The sequence below is a fragment of the Fundulus heteroclitus genome, chromosome 20 (genome assembly GCF_011125445.2).
Source record: "Fundulus heteroclitus isolate FHET01 chromosome 20, MU-UCD_Fhet_4.1, whole genome shotgun sequence".
In the NCBI taxonomy this organism is placed as follows: Eukaryota; Metazoa; Chordata; class Actinopteri; order Cyprinodontiformes; family Fundulidae; genus Fundulus; species Fundulus heteroclitus.
This window is the reverse complement of record NC_046380.1, coordinates 12,395,386-12,414,758: the sequence shown is the minus strand read 5'-3', so window position 1 is coordinate 12,414,758 and position 19,373 is coordinate 12,395,386. Positions and strand designations below refer to the sequence as shown.

Here is a 19,373-nt window from a genome sequence, read left to right as displayed (position 1 = left end):
TCCGACGGCGGTTCACTGTTTCAAAGACAGCAGAACAATGAATTTAACTAATAGTTTTAGTTTTCTGATAATGGTATTTTTTTTACTTAGATTTATTTAAAGGAGGAAAATTGTATTTGCCAATTACCCCAAAAGTCACTTTTAGCGGCACAAAACAAATATTTTATTTGATCGGGTCACAGCGATAACAATTTCAAAAGAATATGTTTTTTCCTTAAACCTCCAACATAAACATCTGTTTTGGAGCATTTTTTACAGTGCAGATTGCAAGACCAACCTGGAATAGATTAGCCATTTAATTACATTTCAGGACTACGGGGAGAGATTCTAAGCACTTGTTTAAAAAAAAAAAGTAAAATACTACAACAATGATTTTGTATTATCTGAAGAATAAATTCTCACTCGGTTTGACCTGCTTCACCTGTGAACAATGGTAATAAAAGAAAAACTGGCTTTAACCCTGCAAACAGGGTCCAATTCATACCTCAGTTGTAAGACTAAATAAAGGATGTTGAAAGTGTTCTGGTCTCAAAATGAGTCTTTTGATAATTTTGTTCACTGCTGTTACCAATACAAAGGTGTAAAAATGTCTCGATTGTTCTGTTTAACATTTTTTTCAAAACCTGAGGACAGCAATGGGCCATTTAGTATCAAATATGGTTCTAAAAAGTAAATTTTTAAAAACCCCACACACACATACACAAAAATATTCATGATACTGTTCCTATGGCTCCAAGTGCTTTTATTCTAGTGGCACCTTTGTTTAAAGTGGACTGACAGAAAACAGGGTTGAGAGAGAGGGGGAAGAGATGCAGCAAAGGTCCACAGGCGGGAGTCGGACCTGGGACGGCGGCGCCAAGAACCAAGGCCTCTGGGTTGCATGTACTACCCCTGTGCTGCCACCACACCCAGGGTCCAAGTCCTTTTAATAAAGATGTCAGGAAAAGTGACGTTCTTGTCAGGTTCCTACACACACTGCAAGTCAGCTGGTAACAAAAAAAAACTACAAAAACCTTTTCCTTGGTTAGAAAGGTAAATTTGACAGTTTGCAAATGTGTTAGATCCCAAAAGACTGTTGTTTTTTCTTCATACAGAAGCCCGTATAAAGGTTTTGTAGTTGATAAGCTACAAGCCCCATGTCACCTAAACATTAATATTCAGGCTGACTACCCTCACACACAACCCAACTATCAGTACCCACTGTCACTCTATCCTGAAAGCATTACAAAAAAAACCCCATAAACCTCTATATAATAAAGAAACCGGAAAAATTATGAGAAGTGTGGCCGATCCAGCACAATATCGGACCCTGAGGTGCCAAAAGTGTAGAAGTATAGATACCAGAGTTTAAAAATACTTCTGTAGACGTATAAGTAACAACTCAAACCTTGTACTCAAAAGTATAAAAGTACTGGCTTGGTAAAACTGGCGTTAAACTAAAATTAATTTAAGTTTTTTTAAAAAGGCCACAGATACAAAAGCTTAGACCCCCCCCCCCCCCCCCCTGCAAAAAAAGGCCAAGATTACAATAATTGACATTGAAAACATTTGGGATTGACTGTTTCACCCACATATATGTCCACTGAAAAACTATTTAATATGATACAAATATTAAAGGGTCATATAGGTGCAACACTGAAGATCAACATGGTTTTCATGGAGCACAAAATCTGATTTCTGATTGCTTATAAGTTTAGGTGCAAAAAGTCAAACTCCAGAGACATAATAAACCTTTTACTCATTGGAAACCTTCCAAGTGCAGCAACAGGAATAGATGAGGGCAACAGATGGAAGATAACAAAACTGGACATGAAAATGAGTGCATTACCCTCTTTGATTACCCTTGTAGTGTTGTCTGTATACATTAGACAATGTTGTCAAAATTAATTATTAATCAAAGTAATTAATCAAAAAAAAAATTAACTAAAGGAAAATAACTAATAATCCTAAAAATGCTATGTTATTCTTGTTTTATTCCTCTTTTATGTTTTTGTTGGGGCATTTAGCAAACAACTTGGTACAGTGCTGCCTCCAACCACAATTAAAATCATTCTGTTCAGTTAGCGCTATTTGAATATCTGGATATTTTCTTTGACAAACCAGAACGAAAACAAGCTGAAATAACATTGAAGTAATCAGGCTATTTTCAAAATGTAAGGAGTAGGAAATACAGATGATTGCATGTAAGGAGTCAAAGTAATAATTGATAATTACTCCAGTAAAGTATAAATAACCAACATTTCTACTTAAGGTAATGAAGTATTTGTACTTAGTTACTTGACAGCTCTGATCGGATCTAGTTGACCTGATTCTTGGACCGGATACCGAGCTTAGGCCGTCAAGTCTAGACTTCATGGTCCCAGGTTGCTAAAGTTGACATTTTGGTTTATTTTACTATGATCATTTTAACTAATACCCCCAAACAACTGTACATATAAATAATAAAATATACATAATCTCCTAAAGTGCACATAAACAGATTATTTGAATAGATTACATTTTTCTCAATTTGGAAGACCACCTAAATGTTAAACATACCGGTGGGGCTTGTTGCAGAAGTCAGCGGTCAATCTGTTGCTGCAGAGCAAGCGCTTCAGTGAACTGCTCAGCACCAAAATGTATTATTGTGCAAGCATTTATAACAGCAGATTATAGGCTGGATTGTTAATTACAGTAACAAATAAGCTGTACAGAGCTTCAGCAGACATCAGGAGAGCTAAACTGGATCACAGGATGCTACTTTCATAACCTCTCTCTGCCGTGGTTCATGAAGCATATGAAATAGTGGCAACCTGTTGGATAAGTTTGAACAATTTAGGAATATTTGCAATGTGAAAAATATAAAAAAAAGAGACTGCTAATCGTGCTTATAGTGCTAGTTACTAACAAAGTTGGGAAAAATCAGTTTAATGTCTCCATCACATGTTTTTGATTTCTCGAAAACACCCAATGTCGTGTCGTCTCTGGTGCTGAATAATTAACGAGTGTTCAGTGGGGAAACGGCTTAATTTGCAGAGCAATTTTATTCTGAAAGGGAGAACAAGTGTGGGAAAAAGAAAACTGGCTAACAATATACTACAAAGTTCCAATTTTCTAATAAATATATAGTTAAACAGTAATTCATAACAAAGGGACGAGCAGCGTCGGTTAAAGTTTCTTTTTTCAATTAAATTGTCGAAGAATCCAAATAAACATTTTAGTTTTCTGTTTGTTGATAGGTTTAAAAGTTGTGCGCTGTTTTTAAACCTTCCTATGGTTAGAAGAATGAGCGAGGACTTATTATTACAGCCGGTTCACCTCTGAAGCACATGTGACACAAAAACAAAAAAAAAACAGGTAGCAATGCTTACTTAAGGCTTCAGTTCAATCATTTAATTTTTTTTATTTAATTAAATCAAAAACCAGAATGATTCCTTTGTCCCAGTCTGATACTTCGGTCAAAGCTCAGCTCCGATCCATAGTTTCTGTCAAATGTTCACGTCAGATGAGTGTTTACCAGAAAGACTTCTGACCTAATCATAAATCTGAATTCTCTCGTCAGTCTGGAAGCAGTCCTTCACATTTGTTACAGGAGTCACGGATGGACTCAGCAGCACAGCAGCGGGTTAGGAGGCGGTGTCCGTGTCCATGTCGTCGGTGTCATCGCCCTCAGAGCGGCAGATCTCCTCCAAGGCCAGCTCTGGTAAACACAGAAACAATCCAGGTGAGATGCAGGCAGCCAAATACAATCTGATGTGTTTTAAATGGTTTTCATTCAAGGACAGACAGCATTTAGTGGCTCTTGGTTTCTACAGAATAATCTGTAAATAAATAAGATGCTTTCTAGTTGCAAAATGATGAACAGGGACAGTTTGCTGAAATGCAAACCAGTGAACTACTGCTAGGCTTGTCCCACAATCTCAGGCTGAATTCCTCTTGAGAGAGCAAAGGCTACACGTGTTTCTGTACAGGCACCTTCACTGTCACTCAGCTCAGGGATCTTGCTCAATGTTTCTCGCACTGCAGGGATCATCTGGTCGTACATGTGCAGCACCGGCCTGCAGCTTTCAGAGAAGCTCCTGTGATGCTGCAGCAGCCAGTGCAGGAACACCAGACAGTTCCTGAGGAGCGACACGGCCGGGCTGCTCCAGCAGGACGCTAAAGGAAAGGACACAAAGATTATAAGGACTCGTTTAAGAAAGTCCGATTCCTTTTTTTCCCCCCCTCCCAAAACTTACCCGATGTTTGTTCTTGAGAGCCACGAAGAGCCAGCCACTGACGATGGATAATTATCACAACTACCTGAACCAGCTGTGAAGAAACCAAGAATATGGTGAGGAAAAATGAATCTGGAGCGGCACCAGAGCTCAGGGCGAGAGGCGTTTACCTCAGCGTAACACTGGCAGGGGCTCTGCTGGTTGTTTGTCCAGACCTCGGTCCTCTGAGTTACTCTGCACAACAAATGCACGACCTGAAGAGCAACAGGGAAAGGATAATGAACGCTAAATATTAGCTGGGATTTCAGCAGGGCTCCTACACGTTTTTCACTTTAAATCTATTTACTTTAAATAAAAATAACTCATTAAATTTTGTACCACGGGGGAAAAAAAAAAAAAAAAAAAAAAAGAAGGAAGACACAAGAAAGGAAGGAACCATAAATTCTAATTTCCCCAAATGTTACCACAAGTTACCAGTAAGACGACATCTACTGGGAAATACTTCCCACGTCCTTATATGGAAATAGAAATCTGTCTGTGTCACCTGCAGGTCCAACAAAACCAAGTCTGTAGGTGTTGCTTGGGTGTCTGGTCTGGTCCTGATCAAATGAAACAACTTCAGGAAAATGCAAGCATCTGCAGCCAAATGGAGAAGAAAAGGAAACAAATATAACAGTTTCTTTCATAAAATGGAGGTTTATTTTTAAGAGAAAATAAATGACTGGTCAACAGTGGTTACCGAGTGTAAAGGTGCCCTCAAACAGACCTAAACTGTGAGCTTATGTGGTATTCTTGTTTAAACGGGGAAGCGTCTCACCGTGCTGGGAGCAGAGCTCCTTGGCTAGCGTCCGATGGTTGGACATGTGTGTGAGAACGGAGACGCACTCAGAAACCGTCTGCACCCTGGTGTCTTGTGACAAACACAGACACACCATGTGAAACACACACTGCAGCCTGGGAAAAGAAAAAGAAACCAGAAACACGACTGAAGCAGAATTTTATAAATATAGGAAGTTGATATGAAAGCAAACAAACACTGACGAGGTTCAGACCGAGCTGCACAGCTGGTGTTTACTATGGAGACAAAATAAAACTAACCTCCAAAGCCTAACCTACTGGATGAAGAAATGATCGAGCCAATGAGTTCATTTATGTGTGATGGACTTCAGCAACAAACAATAGAGATTTTATTGTCCCTCAGTAGAAAAGGGGGTTCAAACACACTGAGAAGCCAGCTGGTGAGCAGAACTGGACGGATTTTTCAGTCTGAAATCGGAAAAAAAATCGGAAAAAATCTGGTCTTATTCTGATCAGTGAAGACGCTAGGCAAAGTAGGATGGATAGATGCAACTTTTAGACAGAAGTGCAGATACAAACAATTCTGTAAACTTTCTTTCCCCATACTTGAAAGGCGATGTAGAAACCTTGTGAACTCCAGAAAGTTCTCCGTTAATGTTTTGCCTCCAAGCAATCAGAAAAAAAAGAAAGCATACAGTCTTCACATTTGTACAATTTATTTTTAACTTAATTCATTCAATGCTTGTTTTGATATTTTATCCTGGGTTTAGTAAATTAGTTTCATTACGAATACAAATCTCTCTCTTCTGAAATTCCCAGATCCATCGCCTCCCCTGTGGAGCCGACTGGTTCAGAAAAAGTTTTCTTTCTGAATGATACAATGGCGGGACATTCCCATGCTCTACCTATCAGAAGCTTACAAAGAAATAAAATACTTATTTGGGCTTTCCCAAATTGCTTAAATGCATAATATTGGTCTGTGTAAATATCTAATTATGAAGAGAGTAACAGCATTTTCTCTAAAAAAAATCCTCTCTTATTATTTTGCCACTCAGCAAATAGAAATTACTTTGGTAACCCAAAATGATCTAAAATAGGAAACAGGACTTTTGGTCTGGTTTAATGTCAAATATGTGAGCTGTTCTTTTCTAAACTCTATGTAAACACCTTGTTTCAACTGCATCACGCAATCATGTGGGAAAATAACCCATAAATCTCACTTATAAACCCATCAACCTCTATATTGTAAAGGCAAGGTTTAATATAATATATCAATATAAATGATTGTGTTTAATAGTTGGACATGTGCACTGTGGCTAATTTGGCTGATGTAAATGTACCTGTCACAATGAGAGGGCGGCGTCCTTTTTACGAGGACACACACCGTCTGCAAAGCATTAAGGGCCAGCTTCTCTTTGTGAGCGCCGTTACCGCTGAGACGTACGTCACACAACCGGAGCAGTGATGCCAGCAAGGCATTCTGGGAGCAAAGACCCACGTTTGCTTCATAGTGATCATCCTACAAACAGATGACAGACATCCCGTATTAAAGAAAAGCAACTGAAGTATAACTTTTCGTTAAAACGACGCTTTTTACACGCACCTTGCCTGTTGTCTGGTTCGTCTTCAACAACACCGCTTTAACCACCTGAAGAGGAGTATGAATATTAACGTAGTCCATTGAAAAAAAAAAAAAAACTCAATTATAAATAACCAAAATCTGCCTATAAGTTTATCTCATGCACTCTTGTGTCATCACCTCGTCACTTCTGGACAAAAGTAGGTAAAGAAGCTTGAGTGCAATCAAGCCAACGTCCTCCACAGTGAAGCCTGTGACACCAGCCTCGTCCACTCTCCCCAGCGCAGGAGACACGGCTGGGGCTGCTGGGACTGAGCTGCTAGTGGACGATTCTGACCCAGGAATGCCAGTGGAGGAGGAGGAGGAGCGACGCGAGTCCAACGTGCAACAGAGCTGGGAAAGATGAAGGTCTAACAAAGGGAGGAGAAAGACGGCTCCTGGACACGACCTGCACAAAAAAGACGTTTCACTTAGAGGAGTGTTTAGCAATATGAAAAACAGAGAAATGCTGTCACTCAGCATAAGGCCTAGAGGTTAAAAGCAAAACTGAATAGTGAGCTGGAGTAATCCTGTAGCCTTTGCAGGAATATTCTGATCACAGTTATGATCTCAATGCTGCTTTTACAACATTCCACCACAAGAGGGCGCCGTTGTCCACAGAATGATTCAGTTGCCTCGTCTTTTGTGGTTCAAGACCCTTCAGTTTGTTCACAGCCAGTTTATTATATCTTTCTGAAAGGTCCAAATCTGTCAGACTACCTGTTATTTGTGTTGCAGACTGTGCTTGTTGTTTGACTCTGACTCAGCATGTTGAGTCCGGTTGCAGCCAGGCTTTGGACCAAACTCAGGGGAGCTCTGGGGGCTCCAGCAGCGCTGCCACCATCTAGGGGATCAGAGGGGAGCTGAGGGCCGGTCGACAGCTGACTGAACACGCAGCAACATGAAACAACAAATTACCAGTTAGGATTACATGCTCGTAGCAGAAGGGGGACAATTTATACTTGCCATACTGTTACTTAAAGATTAAGCTGCTTGCAATATTTCTTCAAACCTTCATTTCTATCCAAGAAATTGGGAGTGTCAGAAGAATGTACAGGACATGTCATGCATGCAGGGTTTAACCTGAGTTTCATCATTTTTCAGATGATATGGATATAATACAGAACATTTTTCTAACCACCAAACATTAAATCCTGCATTTTTCCCTCTGAAACTGTTGCTGTCCGCGATTTCTCTAAAGCTTCTACAACTCTGTAATGTGGAAGTTGTATTATTTCGTTTACCTGAATTCAGCCGCACTCATTGACAGCAGGTGGGAGAGGCCAAGGCTGCAGAGATGCGACGGCTGCAGCAACAGCTCGCCAAGCAGGACGCCATCTAAAGGACAACACAGAACCACACACCGACTGAAGGGGAGTCATGATGTACTGGCTCATCTCAGTTACTTAGAACATAATCAAATATGTCATTTATTTTAGTAATTTACTTTAAAACTGGAACTGATATTGTATAGATTCATTACACATGGAGCGACATATTGCAGCAAGCCTTTTGATGACACTGGCTTACAGCAAATGAAAAAAAAAATCTAATTTCAAATAATAAATTAGATCATCTTATAGAAATATCTAAAATGATAGAATATAAATCCCTCTGTGTGTAATCGTATGGGAAATGTTGACAGCGTAAGTGTTTCACTTTTGGAAAAGAATTACTAAAAAGGTACATAGCCACGTTATATGCTTATAAAAAAAACTATTTGATCATGATAAAATAACGTTATATAATCCAAGCCTCCATCTTGATAGTTTTATGATGGTCCTCAAATGTGGATAAAAATAAGCCCAGCACTGGTCGCATTGACCAGATATAATCAGAAGTGGCGCCATCTACCAGCAGTATCGCAGAACTATCATAATGCTAATAGCCGTTAGCCGCTTACTTGTTTTAACCCTTGGTAAGCATGTGCAGTGTTGTACTTCCTCTGTTAATAGAAATAAACACGTAAGGCGCTTTATTTACTAACAAACTGAACTAATATGGCAGCAGGACGTGATAATCTTTCATAAAAACTTTTTATACAACCGTGCGCTACTGACGTATAAAAAAGGCAAATAACGTGGCCATGCACCTTTAAACTATTATTTCAGTTTATAAAGAGGCGCCTGCAAATGCTACACACTCAGCTGGTTCAATCATATCTGTATAATATGATTGAATTTGACGTTGTAAAGTGCCTTGAGATGACATGTTTCATGAATTGGCACTATATAAATAAAATTGAATTGAATTCTGCTACATTGAATAGTAGGGTATGGTTTTAGCTGACAGACCTCCTCTACTTTATTTTAGACGATGCTTTATCATCATGATGCTTTATTATTTTAGTACCTTCCATAACCCAATTAACCTGGACTTGGAGCAGCATATAATGTCCTGCAAGAACCGTGATTGGCACAACTATAGCCGTCTTCATCAAACACAGACTGCAGTGTCCTGAACGACACGGATGAAGGACAAAACGGGGGACAACCATAATAGAGTTGTACCCCATGAAATGCAGATGATGGATGAAGTTATATTGCTCTAAAATTGGGCCTCTGTATCAAAATTGGCCTATTCTTACCCAACTCAGATTGGTATCAGAGACAAAAACCCTGATCAAGACATCCCAAATTAACACAGTTAAGGGATGCCCGACAAATTAATTTGGCCTAGTATCACAATTAAAATATATTTACAAAAATCCCCATAGATGCCAACATAATTAGATGCTTATAATTTCTCATCACGTTCTGCATGGGTAGCACAGCTGTGTCACGTAACTAAAAAGCAACAAATTCAAATTTGGTCAGGAGTCCTTCAGAAAACCTTTGTGCTGCCTCCGTGCAGGTCCAGAAGACAGGAAGGGGTCTGGATAAGATGTTTCCAGTCCATCGCCAGCTCTGCTGCTTGATCTGCCGTCTGCTGCTGCGGCACAAAAACAAGAGTTTGACTGGAAGCAGGGAAAAGGCAAAGGTGTCATGTTTCAGGATCTTTACGACATTCCCACAAGTCTCGAGACTGACCATCTCTCAGAGTTTTTACTGGCTTCGTTCGGCAGGAGATCTCGGCTCCAAATTCCTCCTTGGTGATAAAGCCGTTTCCGATTGGAGAGGAAGAGGAACTGCCACTCGCTTGATGCATCTGGGTGAGAGTGCTGAGTACTTTAGGGCTAAAAATAAAAGAGAGAAAAACAGGAAAGTGGGCATTCTCATTTTGGGTGAGCAGAAAAACTCATCTGTTAATAAGTCACATATCGATAAGAAGTGCTCATAACTTTGGAGCTGAGCTCCCAAAACAATAAAAAGGGCTGAAATGTCATGACTGAATACAAGAAATTAACAAGATTCCTTAACATGCAGCTACAGAACATGAAACTTCAGCATAAAATATGCTGCTGTTAAAGTGGGGGATGCCAACCTATTCCTAGCCAGAGGAGATGCTGTCTTGTTTTTGTCCGAACTGAGAAGTTTGGTCTTCATCTCATGGATTTCTGCTTCTTTGAACTGGAGCTCCGACTGCAGAGATTGAAGCTGTGCAGAGAAGACGTGTCAGAGCGGCCGTGAAGGATTATCAGCGCTGTATGTGCGTGCGTCCATGTCCTTTACAGCCGTACCTTCTTATTGAGCTCCTTCTCCCTGTCACTCTGCTCCTTCTGCCGCTGAGTCTCCAGCAAAACCTGGTTTTGTCTCTGAGCTTCTTTTTCTTGTTGAGTCGCTTTTAGAGAGTCCCTCAGGACACGGATCTCGCCGCTTTTCAACAGAATCTCCTCTTCTACCTCCTTTAACTAATAACACACACACACACACACACAATTTAACACACAACTCACATTTAGAGCCTAAAATACAAACCATTGCACTGCTCAGGTCTTTATATATATATATATATATACTCTTTTAAAAAGGAGTAAAGCAGATGCTGCATTGCAATTCAACAAGCTGCAGCTTCTCTGTGATTCATTTTGGAAATTTGATTAAAATTAACACAGTTTTCTTTAACAGCCTGCCATCTATGTCACTTAGCTTTGCTAGAATTTTTAAGCATACATTGTGACAGTGGTGCAGGAGCTAGGGAGTTTTTCCTGCAATTGGCTGGTTGCTGGTTCGAGCCCCGTGGCGCCGATTTTGTCAGCCTCGCCTCTGTCAGTCTGCCCCAGGGCAGCTGTGGCTGCTAACATAGCTCACCACCGTCAGGGTGTGAATGTGTGAATGACTGTAGTATAACGGTGCATTTCTTTTGCCTCGGAGATCGGAACTCACGATACGCAGATTACGTTATCTCCGCCTTTTTGTGCTCCAGTTTCCCCTCTGTCTGACAGTAGGAAGACACATGTAACGCTTGCCATGTTGTCAAAAAAATAACTAGGACAATAACGCTGTTCTAGGCGGTATTTTGAGAAAATTAATAGAGCTGAAACATCTCGTAGAACCGGCTTTAGGGGCCGTTCCAGCTAAATTTTCCGACCTGGAGGACAAATGGAACGCACTATAAAGCACTTTGGGGTCGTCAGACTAGTTAACGCGCAATACAAGTACAAGCCATTAACTAACCATTTATTACCCAAACGGAAAATGGTGCACAAACTATATGTGTAAATATTAAGGCAACACGTGGGGGACTCAAAGAGAAAGGCTGCTAGATATAAGACAAACATTGTATTGCAACATTAACTTGCAACTTTGTTAAAACCCGAATTCCAGCGAATCAGCTAGTCTCACCTTCCTCTTAAGCTCTGCATGCTGGGCCTCCAGAAGCCTGTAGGAGTCTTCTCTGTCTGACCCGAACTGCTGCTGCATGTTATCTGAACACACACAACAAAAACACGCTTTGTCCACTGCTGCAATACAAACTAGAACAGACTAAACTTTACTGACTAGGAAACCTCTCCCTTTATACACTCTACATTTCCTCGTGGAGCTCTTAGCACTCGTAGTTCTGCCCTCATTACTTACTCTTACTTTTAGATCTTCTGCATTTTTCCAAGCAACACATTTTTACAATCTGTGCTTCTTATTTGCTGCTGTTACCAGGCTGGATGTTTATTACACACCTTAACATGATTAAATTTATGGCAAACATGACACCAAAACAACAGAGCTTTCCCAATGCCATTAGAAAGGCAACCAGCTGTGATGAAAATTGCTGAAATGTCCAAATTATAGTGAGAAAAACAAAAATACTCTGTTAAAACTGTGCAAAATTGTATGAGAAGGCAAAAGAAACGTCAAATCCAAAAGAAATTAAGCAGCTAAAAATGGAGGTGGATTCAAGCATTTCAATTAATCAGGTTGAGCCATGTAATTTTAATTTAAGTCCATAAATTATTTCTGCCCTTAACTCACCAAGCTTTCCCCTGCCGTCTTTTGCAGCGTTTCCTCTGTACGCCCCAGACTTGTTCTCTTTGCTCTGGTTGGTTGCAGATCTGTTTTGCCCTGGAGAGGATGGCCAGGTGGACCCACGCGCTTGGTCCTTCGGTTTGGATACGGGTTTAGACGCCGGCGCCGATAATGCCGAGGTGAAGGCCTGCGAGGCGATGACGTCTATTTCATCCAAGTCATCCTGGGTGAATTCGTCGTCATCTCCAAAAGGGTCATCCAAGCCGACTGCTGTCACAGAATCCTGGTTTAGGCCTCGGAAACGCTTTGTGGGTGGGCAGTTCATGCTGTGAGGAGCAAAGGAGCAGATGGGGTAACCAACTGGAGCCTTACACAGACTTCTGAATGTCATCATCCGTCGGTTCGCCATCTATTACTTACATTTATCAGTTAGCGGTATAAACCACATTTAAGGATGTGGCACCCTTTTTCACTAAATATTAGATGTAATAGATCCTGGAAAATATCCAAGTTCCTACAAAGACATAAAATAAAACAATAAAAATAACAAATAGCAATTGATTTTGCCATTTTAACATCTGCAGTATCTCCTTTGCAAACGGTCACTTCGATGGAATATTTATTAGGATATATTTTATGTGTCAGGCATTCACATTCTAAATATCAATACTATATTTAGTCAGTTGTTGGGACTCTGTCTGACCTTAATGCCCACACTTGATGTTTACCTCACAGAGGGTGATAGAGGACTTTAACCGGTAAGAAAAAGTGTCAGGCAAATGTGGGTTAATAGTAATCAGTATTATTGCAAATTTTCTGCAATATATCAAAATTTCATATTTTTCTGATTTCTCTAAATAATAACAATCACCTACTGCATGAATGCAGTTATTGACCTGCTGCTGAGAACAGCAGCAGGTCAATAAGTTCCGGTTGCTGATAACATTGGTTGTTTGTAAAAAGATGTGTAAGGATACACATAACTAATGTAAAAAGTAGAGCCTTGAAAAAACATTATATACACAGGGAAATATAATTTGCAAATTAGTCACAGAAGGCAAACATTAAAAAAATATTTTGGGCTTCCTGTCATTATTGCACATCCAACTTTAATATCTTGTATAACTTTAATGATAATAATCTGAAACTATCCCCTGATCTTTTATGCAACACTGTCTCTCTAAACTATAATTTAGAGACAAACCATCTCTGCACAAAGTCTCATGCCATTCCAATACTTCAGTATACAATGCACATTACACTTTTTCTTACAGAATAATTAAGAATAAAATGTCTAACACTGGGTTTAAATGTTCACATATCTAAATTTTGGTTGGGTCTTTCTTATTTTGCAAATTATCTTTCATTCAAAATACAAAACATATCAAAGCATCCAACAAAGTATCAGTATATTAGAAGCAATTTGTTTACAAGTCACATGCTGCAAAGAAAGAAAGAAAAACATCCCATTTCCAGTGATAACATGAATAAAACATTCAGAATATTTTAAAGTTGTACTTTCAAGAAAACACATTGTGTGTTAATGAAGGAGGGCAGGGCAATATATCAAGATTTTTTTTAAATAGAGATTTTGTAAAAACAGATAAGTTGAGACTATATTGTTTATATCAATATGGTCTATGTTGTGTATAATTATACTTTTATGTAATCCAATAGGTTATATTTCAGCCGTTTCTCATATCCATTTGTTAAAACAATGTGCCTGTGAGACATTTGGGATTAAACTTTGATTCAGAGATGAGTTTTTATAGTTACTTTATGAAAAGAAAAACATATCAAGATAAATTTCACAATAGTATGCCTGATCCATAGCGCCCAGCCCTATAATGAAGAGGGAGTCAATGAAAAGCAAATGTATGCCATATGCATAATTGGCCACATCCATGTCCAGATTCCATCAAAAATGAGACATAATTGATTTCTTATTTGTATAGTGGACAATTTTTCTGGAAATGTAGGTAAGAAATGCCCAAGTCACATTTTGAATAACTGCGCATGTGCAAGACCATCCTACCAAACGAAGGTGAGCGCTTCACATTGCCTGGCATGTGGAACAACCAATAAAGATGATCCCCCCAGGAACTCAAAGCCGAAAAAGGTTGTCCACTGTACCTTTAAATGTTGTTTGTGGCGACAATATAATATTCAGCATTAATAAATCTGACCTTGTGGCAGGCAAAAGGGACAATTACCTTACATTTATTCAAACCATTAAAACAGCATTATTGAAAACTCCCCTGTTGAACATTTGATAATATCCTAAAATGCTATAGGAGACTAAACAGTTTTGCATGATTTTGGGCAACAAATGATCAAAGGTTTCAATGAAAAACATACAGTCATGGCCAAAAGTATTGAGAATGACACAAATATTATATTTCCACATGATCTGCTGCCCTCTGGTTTTCGTGTGTGTATGTCAGATGTTGTACGAGAAACAATTGCAATCATATTATGAGTAAGCTTTTAATGACAGAATGAGTTAATGCAGCAAGTCAATATTTGCAGTTTTGACCCCTCTTCTTCAGGACCTCTGCAATTCTCCCTGGCATGCTCTCAATCACTTTCTGGACCAAATCCTGACTGATAGCAGTCCATTCTTGCACAATCAATGCTTGCATTTTGTCAGAATTCCTAGGTTTTCGTTTTTCCACCTGTCTCTTGATGATTGATCACAAGTTTTCAATGGCATTAAGATCAGTGGAGTTTCCAGGCCATGGACCCAAAATCTCTATGTTTTGTTCCGTGAGCCAGTGAGATATCACCTTTGCTTTATTGCAAAGTGCTCCATCATGCTGGATCATCATTTTGTCCTCTAATCCTTGTTACGTCAACTGTTATTTGTATCCTATACAACTGTCTTCCGTTTATTTCATTATCCCATCTAATTTTCCATATCTTCTTGTTTTCTGTCCAAACTATACTTTTACCTTCAGATTTTGATAACTTTACCGGCATATCAATGTCTTCTTTTTTAATAGCCTCCTTAGCCAACCTATCTGCTCTTTCATTTCCCAAAATGCCTACATGAGCAGGAGTCCAAAAAAAATTACATTTTTATTTTGTTCACATATTCTATAATAAACAGCCATAATCTCATAATATATTTTGATGATTCTTCGTACATCCCTTTTCTATACTTAATAATGCTGATAATGAATCACTACAAATTATTATTTTCACCAAACTGCTCTTGGACGGTTGGGAGAAGTTGCTCTCGGAGGACATTCTGGTACCATTCTTTATTCATGGCTGTGTTTTTAGGTAAGACTGTGAGAGAGCCGACTCCCTTGACTGAGAAGCAACCCCACACATGAATGGTTTTAGGATGCTTTACAGTTGGCATGAGACAAGACTGGTGGTAGCGCTCACCTCGTCTTCTCCGAACGAGCTGTTTTCCAGACGTCCCAAACAATCGGAAAGAGGATTCATCAGAGAAAATGACTTTACCCCAGTCCTCAGCAGACCACTCCCTGTACCTTTTGCAGAATATCAGTCTGTCCCTGATGTTTTTCCTGGAGAGAAGTGGCTTCTTCGCTGCCCTCCTTGAGACCAGGCCTTGCTCCAAGACTCTCCGCCTCACAGTGCATGCAGATGCACTCACACCTGCCTGCTGCCATTCCTGAGCAAGCTCTGCACTGCTGGTAGCCCGATCCCGCAGCTGAAACACTTTTAAGAGACGGTCCTGGCGCTTGCTGGTCTTTCATGGGCGCCCTGAAGCCTTTTTGGCAACAATGGAACCTCTCTCCTTGAAGTTCTTGATAATGCGATAGATTGTTGACTGAGGTGCAATCTTTCTAGCTGAGATTCTCTTTCCTGTTAGGCCATTTTTGTGCAGTGCAATGATGACTGCACGTCTTTCTTTAGAGATAACCATGGTTCACAGAAGAGAAACAATGATGCCAAGCACCAGCCTCTTTTTAAAGTGTCCAGTGGGGTCATTCTTACTTAATCATGACATATTGATCTCCAGCCCTGTCTTCATCACCACCCACACCTGTGTTAATGGAGCAATCACTGAAACAATGTTAGCTGGTCCTTTTAAGGCAGGGCTGCAATGCCGGTGAAATATGGTTTGGGGAATAAAGTTCATTTTCTAGGCAAATATTGACTTTGCAATTAATTGCTGTTACGCTGATCACACTTTATAACATTCTGGAGTGTATGCAAATTGCCGTTATAAAAACTGAAGCAGTGGACTTTGTAAATATTAACATTTGAATCATTCTCAATACTTTTGGCCATGACTGTAGATAACGACATAAATAACACGCTCTTATTTAAACATGGTTTTAATGTTGTTTTAGATTAAAATGTTTGTTTTGACATCCTCTGAGAATGCTAACCTAGCTATTGAGAAGCATATAATTCCACTTAAAGAAAAACTTGTTGATAAGGTGAGCTTTACTTGAAGCACCTCGGCTCAACTTCCAAGTTAGAAAACTGCCAGATGAAAGTCAAAAGTAAACATTTTTTAAAGTAATCTTGTTGATGGCTGCTTAACATTAGTTGTCAGGCAGCTTAATACAAATCAGGTGTCATTTTAAGATAGAAAGGACTAGACATCAGAACGAAGGAGCTCTCCACATCCTAACACTTGTTTTCTTTAATCTTAGTTTTTAATTTATTTATTAAATACACAAACTGTGCGCATTGTTAAAAGCCGTGTGCGCTTGTTATGAGTAGTTACCTCGTCTCTTGGTGTCACTGCTGCAGCGTTGGTCGCTCCTCGGAATCTAACTATCGTGGTTTCAATGGGAGGTTAGCCTGCTAAGCTAATAAGGCTAACGCTATCACAACAGTGTGTAAATATCTTGTAACGAGTAATTTAAAAAGATGCTTCTGGAGCCAACACGTTTCACAACTGTTGCTGAAGTAAGTTATACTAATAATACTTTAATTAAAACAGTAAAACTGAAGACAAACAACAAGAAGTCGCGGAAGGGGCGCCCCTGAATCTAACCAATCACAACACATTTTGGACTACCTGACCAATCGTTGCGTTTGTCCTCTACGAGGCCCGACTGAAGACAAACTGTACTAAACGCGAATATAATATAATCGAATAGAATCGATATTACAAGGGTGGCGGGACCAGCTCTCTCAGTTATATCACTCTGGGCGGGACCAGCGCCATAAAAATAAAATAAGATATAATTAGCTGCAAGTTAAAATCCATTTGTCAGCTCACTGTTTATTCTAAAAGTGAGCTGACGACTCGTATAGTTTCTTAAATAAATAGATATATTTTGCTGAAGGCTACTCAAAGGCTCTTTTGTTAATAAAAGGAACACCTGGGGTCTTGTCTAGTTGCCAAGCAACCAGTGTGCACATCATGAAACCCCTATGTCCATAATTACACATTTATTTTTCACATTAATATTCCCTATGCAATTTTAAAACATTTAAGAAAGTCATTTAAGAGATGCATATGTGCTCGTATACTGTATGCTTAGTCTTTCAGCTAACTGTTGTAAGACCTTTGATATGGTTCTAAAGCATCATCTCTTGCTAGTTACACATTATAAAGAAAGAAATCTGAAAAAAGAAACTGTCAGAAAAGCTTCAACTAGGTTTCCCTATAAATAACTGTCAAAAAAATCTAAGATTATCTGTTATGTGGAAGCACCAAGACACTCCTACACAGAAAAACTTTAGCCAGGATAACGTGGGAGTCATACTCGATTATAAATACTTGAGTTCACAGTCTGTATCATGTCCTGAATATGATTATCACCAGAGTAAAAAAGGGACTCGTTAGCATAAAACCTCCTCAACTGGCACTGATGGCATAAGACAGTGATTTTATGTTTTACATAATTTCGTGTGTGTATTTTGGGGAGACTTTTGTCAGATATCTAAGGTCTTATGTATTATTTGTTATGTCTTATGTATGTTGACATCAACCTGTCAAGCGACAAGCAGAAGGAACCTGCAATGGGCTATAATCTGATTTATTTACAAACTCAGTCTCTCCTCATGCATTTGTTCATTTAAATGCACTGTACGTGTTTTAAGTAAATAATACCGGATCTAAAAAAAAAACATACTGTCAATTATGTTATAATTTATTTGACAATGGGGTTATATTGTTTAATGATGTGCATGAAATATTTAATTGAACAGACTGAGCTACAGGGTATCAGTGGAGCATCTTATTTTGAGTGATTCAGGATATTTGATTCCCTGCATGATATTAAACGAATGCTACAAAAACAGGTTTTATTGTATTTTTTTTTTAAACTGTCAAATTCATGTCATGTGAGAGTGAATGTGTGTAAGTAACCATCTCGGCATGTACACTTGCCTCATATTGAGCCTTCTTGTGGCTTCTCAGCAACAGCAAGTATGATTTCCATTTTTAGCCACAGACAGGTCTGTGTGTCGCAGCTGAGGCTCTACAGTGTGTGTGTGTGTGTGTGTGTGTGTGTGTGTGTGTGTGTGTGTGTGCCTGAGTGGGTAAAGCACACATGCACACTCTCCATCTTTTTTTCTTTTTTTTTCTCTCCGCCTCCGCACTTCAGTACAAAAATGGCAGAGCTCAGCTACAGGCATCCAGATGCACCCGTCATCTTCCTCATCATCATGAATACCAGGAACAAGACATGCATCGCCATCAGCATCTGTCCTTCGACAGTGTCACCTGCAACGCTCGTGTCTAGCATCGGTGCACGGAGGGCTGCTTCTGTGAAAGATGTTCCAGTGGATTTACAAGCAAAACGCACACAAATCACTTTATTCATGCAAGAGTGTCACCATGACAACCAAACAGTTAAAAAAGCAGGGTCATTTGGAGTGATCTCGATGAAACGAAGCCTATGTTCAAGAGGCACATAGATGACTGTTTTCTGTTGGCGGTGTAGAAGATGTCTTCAACCGTCACGTAGCAGCCGGAGCGGGTCTGGTGTGTTATCAAAAATATGAGCCGTGTCAACATTGGGATAGAAATTATTTTTTTGTAAAAATCCACCAGCTGCTCTGAACCAGCAAACCAAACTCACACTTACAGTATGTACAGCAAGTTTCTTCAGTCAAGTGATGTCTTCATGACCCAACTTTTGCAGGGGGTGGGGTGGCAGGTCACATCTATGGAGAAATGAGGAGGGGTGTGACAGGAAGGCCATCCAGATTTAAACCTATATTCAGGAATTTTAGCAAATGCACAGGTACTTTGCCCTACAAATTTATGTAAACCCCTCAAACCTTTTCACTGCCTTTTCTTGTTACAGCTGCAAAGCATTGTATTGGGATTACATTTAATAAACGAACACATTGTAGAGCTTATCCGCAAATTTTTGGAGAAAAGCATACATGGTTTTAATTACTTTTAATAAATGAAATATTTCAAGAAGAAAATATTTATAACACTAAACTAATTTATTCAATTAATAAAAGCCA

General features: G+C 39.4%; 1 protein-coding gene across 3 annotated transcripts; it reads right to left on the bottom strand.

Moving 5' to 3' along the window:
- Window positions 1-2,998: 2,998 nt before the first annotated feature.
- Window positions 2,999-16,963, bottom strand: LOC105939252 (ATR interacting protein). Of its 3 annotated transcripts, XM_036152161.1 has the most exons (19): window positions 16,666-16,963; window positions 12,375-12,468; window positions 11,961-12,280; window positions 11,337-11,419; window positions 10,232-10,402; window positions 10,036-10,148; window positions 9,642-9,787; window positions 9,445-9,543; window positions 7,857-7,950; window positions 7,333-7,497; window positions 6,754-7,021; window positions 6,598-6,642; window positions 6,335-6,513; window positions 5,014-5,150; window positions 4,741-4,832; window positions 4,367-4,450; window positions 4,218-4,290; window positions 3,955-4,137; window positions 2,999-3,679 (listed from the first exon to the last, which is right to left on the bottom strand). In XM_036152161.1, exons 3-19 carry the CDS (start codon window positions 12,277-12,279, stop codon window positions 3,606-3,608), a joined length of 2,325 nt encoding a protein of 774 aa, XP_036008054.1. In that variant the 5' UTR covers window position 12,280; window positions 12,375-12,468; window positions 16,666-16,963; the 3' UTR covers window positions 2,999-3,605. The 3 variants fall into 3 exon arrangements, with proteins under 3 accessions (XP_036008054.1, XP_012736795.2, XP_036008055.1); XM_012881341.3 differs by lacking the exon at window positions 12,375-12,468; XM_036152162.1 differs by lacking the exon at window positions 12,375-12,468 and having other exon boundaries at window positions 9,445-9,540.
- Window positions 16,964-19,373: the final 2,410 nt, after the last annotated feature.